Below are 10,592 nucleotides of genomic sequence, written 5' to 3'. Positions count from 1 at the left end.
TGAAGAGTAAATTGCTCAGTGCTTATTTCTCTCCTTCTTACCTTCGTATTCAAACATAGAGCATAACATTCTATTTAAGCAAAAGTATTTCTTGATACATCGAGCTTGGATGGCAAAAAAAGTCCTGATAAGATCATGACCCACCATTTAGAGATCCCTCCCCTGCTCCAAATTAGGAGTGATGACATTGGAACAAGTGTTCAGATATACTAGTTTAAAAGACCAAGTTATAAAATGAACTTTTCCTCCAAAACAGCTTTATAATGACAGAGTGAAATGTCCAATTAGAGCTCTGAGTATATTCTCCCTGTCACTCCAAACTTGGGCTGTTCTCATGACATACACATTTCCTTTCTCCTACACTTAATCCTTATAACTTACCTTATCTACAAGTTAAAAAAAATAAACCAACAACCTTCCAGAATTAGTATCAATAAAAAAGTAAAATATAGCACAAAGAGGCAAAATGAAAAAGGATGAAAATCAATTCTTATGAGAAACACTACAGATCTTAAATATGTATGAACTGAAACCATTTCCCTCTCATCAACTAGGATTTCTAAAAAACTAGTGTGGTTTGGTGTCATAACAGCAGTCACACAGGTTCCCTTTTTCAAAGGGACACATATACAACTGATATTTCTAGATTTAATGTTTGACCTTCTGAATATGTTTTCTACAGGAATTAATGTGTAATTTAAGAAATTAATTAGAAAGTATATTTCCAACTTTTAAGTAATGCCATACAGGATACTGCATTAAAACAAGATACTTTATAATCCGAAACACACCAAAATGTTCACTTTAAGCAACAGTCTCTGAAASTAAACCTTTCTTCCTAGTTTATAAAATTTAATAATTATACTTAGTCATACATCTTAATCTTTTATTCTGATATTACAAGAAAATTAAACACACCATTTTGAACTGCAGCTAAAATATTTGTTTGGCAATTTGTACGGTCCTTCAGGATTTTATGGAACTTTGGTCCCATTTAACCTAAGAAAACCTAATAGCTAATCAAAAGAAGAATCAAATATTATTGTTACACTTAAACGAACCAATACTGGTAGCCATGAAAAACATTGTTTCTAATTCAAGAGGAAAAACAACATTTTGGTTTCAAAACACCTTCTTTGGACTAGATAAAGCTTCATTGATAATATAAGGCTGCAAAGGTTGTGGTTAAATCTTTGGTTAATGAGATCGCAGACAACACATTTCAACATTTGGGGGTGGAGGGGGAAACACGGAATTTGGCCCAGCATATTCCATTCCCAGGCCTCAAGAATTTTAACCAAAACAAAAGCTTAAGATTACAACACCGAAATTGTTCTTCATTTGGACAATCTACAGCCTCTTCTTTTTTCTATGGCAGGGGGATAAAAGAGCAGTTCAGGTAAATTTAAAAGCTGAAAAATGTCCTCTGAAGCATTCCTTCAAGAAACACTTTTGACAGCTTTAGATTTTTCAACCTATAGACTTCCTCTCCTTAGAAGAGAACTAACTTTTCCACAAAAATCTGCCTTCTGCTACAAAAACAAATGTTTTATTCAAACAGTCAGTAAAAAATATATATATATATTTTCTACAAACCCCTGAACAAGTGAAACTAGCTTCCATTCGGCCTTTAAATTAAGTGTTATGTTTGACATCTAAAACAGGTAGTCTCTCCCAGCTTCAAGCTGCAGGATGAAATTATCTGAACCTTATTACAAATAGTACGTGGCCCAAACGCTGGGTGCTGGAAGGAAAGAGCTCATTTCAAGTTGCCAGCTTATGCTTACCAGGAGGCACAGAGTAGCACTTCTTACTGAGGCTGGTCCACACTACGTATGGTAATTTATTATTTTCAAATGCTTATCCTCTTCCAAATTTCAACCTTTGGGCTGAGTTTTCTAATGACTTCAGAAATTCAGAGTTTGTCTCATATGTTTCTGAAAAGTTTTCCAGAAGAGGCTGTAGCATCCCCCAAAATTACTGCCCTTGAAATGCAGCAGCAGTCTGTGTGTCAGGATATAGCCTTCACCGTTCCTGTGCTATCAATCCATATTTAACCAAAATTCCCTTGAAAAAGTTTAATCTGTACTAAGATCTGAAACACAGTTTGCACAAATATTTCCAAAGTCTACTTGCAAGCGTTATCACTGAAGTAGCTGAATATTCAACAGATGAATGTTTTAATAATCTGTCTTTAGCTTTCCCATTTTTGGATACAACTCCTGAAAGACAGATGTAAGAAACTGTATGTCACAAGACAGTACTCCCTCGTTAAAGTAAAGATCTTACTTCTAGTGATATGGCTCAGTTGTTTCATTGCGCAATCTCACATTTATCAGAATTTCATTATAAGACGCTCTTTCAGAAAGGTTTTTTTTTATCCTGCGGCAAAACATAATTCACATATTCACGTATGTATTTTCCATTTGCTTTGGCTATTTGAGCTGGCCAGGTGATGCAACGCTGATGACTTGCCCCAGATCAGGTAATGTGGACCTAAGGCTGAACATGTGCATTGGTGTCACCCAGCTCTTAGCATCCATGTTTAAGTTATGAGTCCATACTGGCGATGCGCTTCTCTTCCTTGCCTTTCTGCAACTTTGGAATCGCATCGCTCTCTTCTTGCTGTAAGGAACTGAAACATCCTATGGGTATTTTTCCCTATTTAAATGTGGAAGGCCATCTTTATCTTATCCATAGTGAAGGAGCTGTAGTAAGAATACAACTAGTAGTTCAGTGGCTCAGAGTTAATTTCCGCAGCAAAGACTACAGAAAAAAGCATTTAGGCTTTATCTTATAGCCCTAAGACGATCAAGGAAAACTCTCCATGCTCATGTTAGATATTGGATTGCATGATGCAAGTCTAGTCACCTCTGAAGGGTAAACACTCATCCTGGAAATCACAGCTGCACTTCCTTTATATGCCCGCTCTCTCTGCAACCTTCCAAGCAAGGTCCATCACGAGCAGTGCCAGCACTGCTCTGGAGGGCCTTCGCAACAGCAAATGTTACTCTGTGGAGAGCCCAATTTGCTGCGTTCTTCTATGAAGAATTTAGGAGAACGGTAACTTTGGTTCTCCTCATCACCACTGAAAAGAGCTTCCCCCACCCTCTTTTCCATGATGGGAAGTGGACCTCATGGTGAAATTCCCTTCCCCAGCACCTGCCCTCAGACTGTCAGGTAGCAAACTTGCAAGGAGCAGCACTATTCCTATAGATAACTCCAATACTAGATGTAACAGCAGAAAAACCCTACAACCGGAAAGTTTCAAACACTAAGTAAATAAAATAAGCAACTTAAGTTACTTCTGTTCTATACTATTCTTTCATTAGAAGAAATTCCTTGGAAGGGCATTTTAGAAATATTCTTGCAAAGCTATTCAAGTCTAACTGGAGATTAAAGCTTTGGTCAAATGAGAAAAATTTGACTCAACGGCCAATCTGCCAAGATGGATTCAGATTTAGCATGACTAAGATCACAAGACAATGTTGTCTTTTTTGCTGTGTATTTAAACTCTACAAAATTAATTTTAGGCAGATTGCACTAGTTGGCATTCATTATTCCTTTAGAAAATTAAATAAATAAAAAGGCTTGAGGACATTCTTCATGTCATTAGTAAGAATTCATGCTGTATGAAACCAGATAACAAAACATTAACTATGACTGTTCTCAAAGCGCAAAGACAAACACCTTCCTCCCTGCTCCAAGTGGAAAGAAAATACACGTTTGACTTCAAAAAACTGTCAAGTCAAGCCCCAAGCTTATTCTGCAAAAGTCAGACAAGAAGTTGCTACTGTATTTAAGGGGATCCTCTTAACAGAACCAACTTAAAATACTGTTTTCCAACATTTTGCTTTATATATGTATATATATATATACACACACACACGCTTGCACAAAAAGGAAATTTTTTAAATTTAAATCAAATACACCAAAGCATAAAGATTTCTCTATACAGCATTAAATATTAGAAGACCTTAACAGCAAGGGACAGCGTCACACAATTTGAAGAAATCTTGACAGCAGGTTGGCTTGAGACTTTTATAATCGGCGAGGAAAAGATTTGGGCCCGGCTTCACATTTCATAAATCATAATATATATCTGTAAAAGCTTCTGGAAAGCTCAAAGATGCATTTGAGAACTATAGAGTGGGTGTACGTATTATGTGTGTACACACGATGGGAGAGCTGCAGAATAACAGGCTGAAATCCCACTCGCATTACGCTTGGCTGCTTCTTGGCTGCCCCTTTCAATTCAGGGCTAGTTTTAGCAGCTACGTCGCCCAGCGGGGTAGCGTGGGATGCTACGCCACCACCGGCGCTTTTCACACATGGACTTCAGACAAAAATAGGCTGATGCCAAGTCTGTCACACTTCCATTCTAGGCACGACCAACCACCCACTGCTGAATACATGAAAATACAGGGAATTAACAGCTGTTGAGATCACACTGGAAGTGCTGGATTTTTCAGGGAGCCATGGAACAGGGAAGCGAAAAGACGACAAAAGGAAGAACTCCATAGGAATGCTTATGATTGAGATTATTATTGGTTCTCCACAGCAATGTATTTTTCTAATTGAGCACAAAGCACGTAAAAATTCAAGCAACTTCACAAAACATGAAGTTTAATATATATATTTTAGATGTATCATTCCAGATTCTAATGCCAATGAAGGTCTTGCCCCTCACATCAAGCTATGAAGCAATCAAAACACCACCGTGACGGGCACATGGATCTCAGCATAAAGAAGAATGTCAAGTTAAATAAATAAAATAAATAGCCCAGCTAAGTAAAGAATACCCCCCCCCCCAAAAAAAACCCCCAGACTTCAGAAACAAAGAGACTAAAATTTCATGAGCTTTAGTGACCACAGGAGGTTATCCTGAATGTAAATAGAAGAACTGGCATCTAAAAATATCAACAATTTTTTCTGGAAAAGGAAGCAAAGGGGTAAACATTTCTTTAATTTTATACAACTACTAACATCTTATGATATCAAAGAAAAGCTACGTAAACTTAAAAGAGCACACTGGTCTCTAAGTAAACTAAAATATTTCAAAATGTTGAGTAACACTAGATTATCTTGGCAACAAAACCAATACATAGTAAACAAAAACCTATTTATCAAGTTTTCCCAAATACACAGCACTATCCCTTACTCATAATTATTCCGTATAGCTAAAGCAGGAATAACAATCCAATTTCTCTTGTCACTAATGCAATTAAATGTAAGAATACCTGCAGATTTTAGCATGTTTCAAACCCTAAGATCTACCTCTATCTCACAGGTTGGTGATTTATAGCTTCGCATTACTTAAAAGCCATCATTACTGTAACAGTCAAGTATTTAGTTCTTGAAGAGCACTATCAGGCCTAACGGTTTAAGTACTTCTCCAGAAGTCAATCACTGTATCTACACAACATAAGGGAAAATCATTTCCTAGGAAACTGATACTGTATGTAAAACCTGAATTGTTTGGGAGGTTAACAGGAATTTCTTTCTGAAGCTAGGGAAGCTTTTGCTTGCCATATACAGAGTATCGAAACCAACTAGACAGTTGTAGATTCTTTGCTTACGTACTGAAAGAGTTTCATGTACTGCTTAAAAGACAGTGTTCAGTTTTGGTAGTCATTGGAGAAATATGTTTTTCTTTAATGCTTCCCCGAGAAACAGTTCAGCTTACCTAAATAAGGGATACATGGAGTCATCTTCAAGCTGCTGATATAGTCTCTAAGCCTTTTGTAATTATCTTCTTTACTCATAACATACTCCAGCTTTTCAAATGTAGCTTTATCTTTCCGACTCAGTAACTAGAAAATAAGGAGAAAAATAGATGAGCTGAAGTTTGATCACTATGATTTTTCTTTTGCCCTTAAAAACATGGATTTAATTTTTTTGCTTTTTTTTTTAATATAACATCTTTAAAATTATAGCATTTACTTTCTAAGGATGAGTACTTCGAAAGTTTACACAAAAAACTAGCTAGTTTGGCAGCTAATTTTAAATTAGTAAGGCATAAGTGTCGGTGTCCTAGAGGAGCCTTCTGAAATAATACCAGCTTTCCTAAGAGTTAACTAACTGAAATACATCGCGATTTCATGTGCTGTCCACTTCTGCAATATTTTAAAGCAGTCATTTATTCACTGCAATTATTCATAAGTTAATGTTTCTTCTTCAGATGTTGAGAAGTCTTCTTCCAATCCAGTTTCACAAAAAGCTTCCAAAATATGTTCTCATTCTTGAATTGAGAGCTTTCTCAAAAAATTATTTTTTCAAAACAGCAAAATAATAGCATTAGGATCTGATAAATAACTTTAATTAAACTACAATTTTAAAAACAATGAATGCATATACATGCATAGCCACTAACTTGATATTCTGGAAAGGAATAAGGATTTGATCTTTTTCCTCTCCAGAAAGCTATGACAACTTGACTACAGACAGCGTATCTTGTTCTGCTAATAAGCAAGCAATTGACTTGTGGCATCACAGCAACCTCCACTTAGAATACAAAATTTAAATTCATGAATCTCCTTCATTGTCCTTTATTTCCCTCCCCTCACCTTCCTTTGACAGAATTAACAGCAACTAAGCTCTCTGTAAGACTGGGAAACCAAGTAAGATGGGACACATCTAGCTGAACTACTATTACAAAACCACATTAAAGGGCTTTACTTTAATTTAGAGCTAAGATTTAAAGGGTAGAAAATGTTTAGTATAAACATTTTGGCAGAAGACTCAGTGTTCTAGTCTCCAAGTTGCAATTTCACCGCCACGTAAAAATCCCCCGTACTGCAAAAATTACGTAGGTACAGATCTTTAAGTTTTTATACATATTCTTTTCATACGTATTTCCTTTTCTCTTTCAATTAAAATCAACCTATGTGATCGTGGTAGTTGAAATGAAACGCCTCTTCTGTAAAGCTGTAATTTCACTATTTAAATAACAGCTCTTTCTAGCTATGATTTCTATATGTTCGTCTTCATCAGGATAACTAACACACTGGCAAACTGAACACCAGCTTTCAGAAGAAAGTCACTTTTAAAGAGGGAATTGTTTTCCAAGACGCACTGCTCTCTGACGTTCCAGAAATTCACATCTTTAGCTTTGGCACCAGTTTTCAGATGAGCAGCATCTCACATTCAGCACGACAGCAGCTATCTGCCAATTCCAGGACAAAGCAACAGCAGAGACATACGACTGCTTTCCAACCATCCGAACATGACATTTACCTTTTGAAGTTTCTCAGAGATGGCTTATAATAGCCTAAAGTATTTTGTCTCCATTTACTGTCTGGAAGGTTTGTATGTAGTTTTGTAGTTTTTTTGACTGAAAGGTATGACAAGACTAACAGGAATAGTAATGGTGTAAATTTAGACTGGAATGAAGTTAATTGCATTTTCTTCAAAATATGCCGATTTGCACAATGTTTTTCAAGTCTGATGCATCAATTCAAGCTCTTTAAATAGTCTCTAAACCAGTTATTCTCATATGAATTTCTCTTGTGCTGATGGTGCAGTATGTATCACGTCTTCAACTCCTGTGTTAACAGGAAAGYGCAGAGAACCTGACAATGTTACAAGCATCACCAGGTGGGAAAGGGCTCAATTATTACTTCTTCAGTTTTGGAGCTGTTGCTTTTTCTAAATAATTTTTCCACTGTCTCTTCTGGTATCTTATGCTCAACAGATGCAAAGAACAGTAAACAGAAGTACATATGCAGAGACAACAAAAGCCAAGGCTGACAGTTTACTCTTACAGCAGCAGGGAGGGCTTCAGAGCCTTGCTGACTATTTTCTCTCTAATCGGAGCATGCCAGGACTGAAGACTACCTTTGTGAAACGCTGCAAAGGACAGCTGGGGTTTAAGAGCTCTGGTGGAGCAGGGCAGAATTTACCTTACTTAACTTCAGATGTCTAATACTCACTTGCTTATGTCGTCCAAGTCCAAGATAGTCATCTATACTTCCTTTATATGAAATGGAGAGAGGCGCAGTCTCAGAAAGGTTCACGATTATTTTCAAGTCTTGAATGGGGCAAATCACCCATTAGAAGAGCTTATTACTCTCCACAGACTTCAGAAGGAACGTAGGCAATGAATGAGACAAGTAACTTTCAGACATGTTCAGACATACCGTCAGTTCATCCTGTATTACTGAYATTAGATTACCAAGCAAACACTTAACGGCTTCCTCGAACTCTCAATTCCACCACAAAAAAGTGACTTTTCTTTTGGAGGGACTGATTGTATTTACCTTACTGTGTCTAAACTCTCATCCTCCTGAATGAAAGCACGAGGAAGATCACTACTGTAACAGGATTCAGCTCAGAAACAGGCAGGAAATGCTTCCCTAGCTGAAGATTCTGGAAAATTATTGGATAACATTCAAATGAAAATAATGACTTGGTGTCCCTTTTCACATGTCTTTTCTTGCTTTTAATATACAGGCAGCCAAAGGCTTAGAATTACTTCAAAAATTTATAAACTGAACTTCCAAGAGAAAGACATCTAAATCAACCTGCAGTACACAGAGCTAGGAGCTATCCTTGCAATTTCGCAAGGCGTAAATAAGATGATGAAAAGCATAAATTTCCTTGGGATTGTATGAGAAATTAAACACACCTGCAGAAATGTGGGAAAGGTTACCTGGCATTTCAGAGGTTGAAAAAGGACTAACTTGAGAAGAATCAATATATATGCCAACAGCACAAGGATAATCCTCAAAAGCAGTGCAAACCAGCATTTGTGGTTGACGAAGGTGAAAATAAACTGGGGAATCCCAGTCTTGAATGGCATAATTACAGTAGTAACTAATATGGTTATGTTAATATAGGGTTATAATGGACACTCACTTTGAGTCATGCAGAAAATTCAATTTGGCATCACAATTTTATAGAGCTGTTGAAGCTGCCTCAAAGCATCTAAAGGACAAAACCAGAAAAACAGAAGTTCCCCTCCAGAACATATTGAAGTGTTAACTTCTTAGAGAGATTTGGGCATTCTGAAACAAAGAATGTCTGTCTTAATTATTCATTTGCAAAATGAGTAACACAATTCTAGATGAGTTAATCTTAGCAGGAGTGAGTTGTATTCAATTTCAGTAACACATTCATCAACTGAACAAAATTATCTTCCAGTTATTCCTGATTTGGTGGGGGAAGAAAGCAGATGAGGAAAAAATCCCTTCTGGATCACAACGCGAAGATGCACTGACATGTCTTGTTTGAAAATTTTTAGCCCTCTTTAGTGATCTATTTATATGGACAACTTGCAGAGGAATTTCAGTCACCTGATTATTTCTATCACACTGGAAAATGTCAAAGCTCATCTCTTCTGTTTATACGGCTCGATAACTACACAATGCACAGCTGAATCAAGCTCAGTATTTTCCTCACCTCTATGATATCAGAGTTATTCCTAAAGTTCTACTGATCAAGGATGCAACTACGCAAAAATCATATTAACATTTTAATCAGAAAATAGGTGTCAAATAAAAACGTTTCCAAAGAACAAAATTCTTTCAAAACTGTACAAAAGCAGACATGCAAAGATATTGTGTAGTGCAGCTACTGTAAGTATGAAAATTATGCTGAGCACACTGGGCAAGATCAATAAATTGAGTTATCAGTAAAAGAAACTAGAAATCTTTTTATGGAAACTGAATTGGAGTTTTTGGACATCTGTTCTCCATAGAAAAAAAATTCCAATGGTATAAGCTCCTAAATGATTAAAATATGACCCACTTTGGCATTCAGGATTTTCCAGCAACTAAATACAAAATAGCTTCTGGCCAAATTAGAAGCCTCTGCATTTAGTAGAATCTGCAGGGAACTATTTTTCAAAGGAAAATATTTCTATGCCAGAATGGAAAAAACTCAACAGGAAACCATAGACTTAAGAGGCACTAGAAACATTATGTACAAGCACAAGAGATCAAAAGTATCTGTAATAATCATTGTATCCTTGAAAATAAGCTATAGAATTATTATAGTTTTTTTTCAAGAATAAATTAAAAACCCTCCATTGTCCTGCTGCTTACTTACCGCCCACGTTTTCGTCAGCCTGAAGATCGGAGCACTCTGTAGGCCTGACACAACAGCCATAAGAGCATGCAGATTATTCAGCTCATACAGTTTCTGAGGACAAAAATATATATAAGAAACAGYCTTTCAACTGTTGTCAATAATGCATACAGAATAGATAATGATCTAAATGTACATGAAGCCTTCGCAATATGGCAGCATTATGGAAGTCCTGTACACTCTAAATTAATGATTTAATTATAGTGAACCGATGTGCATCCATACAACTTTTTATGGCAGCCCTCCCTAATTTGTCAGCACTTCACTTATATGATTTTGGATTAGATCATATTAGCTGACTGATAGTTCAGAGATAGCTCATAACACATTTTTATGTCACCTCTATTTAATGCCTTAAAAAAAAATGGGGGGGAGGGTCATATATCAGAAGTGCTGGAAATTTTCTGACATTCAAAGCCACCAAATTCCTTTCATAGCATCCAACAGACCTTTCAAACTTACCATGCTAAAAAGGATAACCCAGTTGTGAATGATGCGATCACTGT

General features: G+C 36.6%; 1 protein-coding gene across 5 annotated transcripts in view; it reads right to left on the bottom strand.

The window, feature by feature from the left end:
* RALGPS2 (Ral GEF with PH domain and SH3 binding motif 2) overlaps nt 1–10,592 on the bottom strand; it is a 135,099-nt gene that overhangs the window by 57,216 nt on the left and 67,291 nt on the right. For all 5 annotated transcript variants that reach the window (XM_026084673.1, XM_026084671.1, XM_026084672.1 and 2 more), the window contains 2 exons: nt 10,048–10,140; nt 5,687–5,813 (listed from right to left, as the gene is read on the bottom strand). In XM_026084673.1, the coding sequence (XP_025940458.1) occupies nt 5,687–5,813; nt 10,048–10,140 (220 nt within the window). The remainder of the gene's footprint in view (nt 1–5,686; nt 5,814–10,047; nt 10,141–10,592) is intronic.

This window comes from Apteryx rowi, unplaced genomic scaffold, assembly GCF_003343035.1.
Source record: "Apteryx rowi isolate R43461 unplaced genomic scaffold, aptRow1 scaffold_65, whole genome shotgun sequence".
In the NCBI taxonomy this organism is placed as follows: Eukaryota; Metazoa; Chordata; class Aves; order Apterygiformes; family Apterygidae; genus Apteryx; species Apteryx rowi.
The sequence above is the reverse complement of the archived record's forward strand: the minus strand, read 5'-3'. Positions and strand labels throughout refer to the sequence as shown.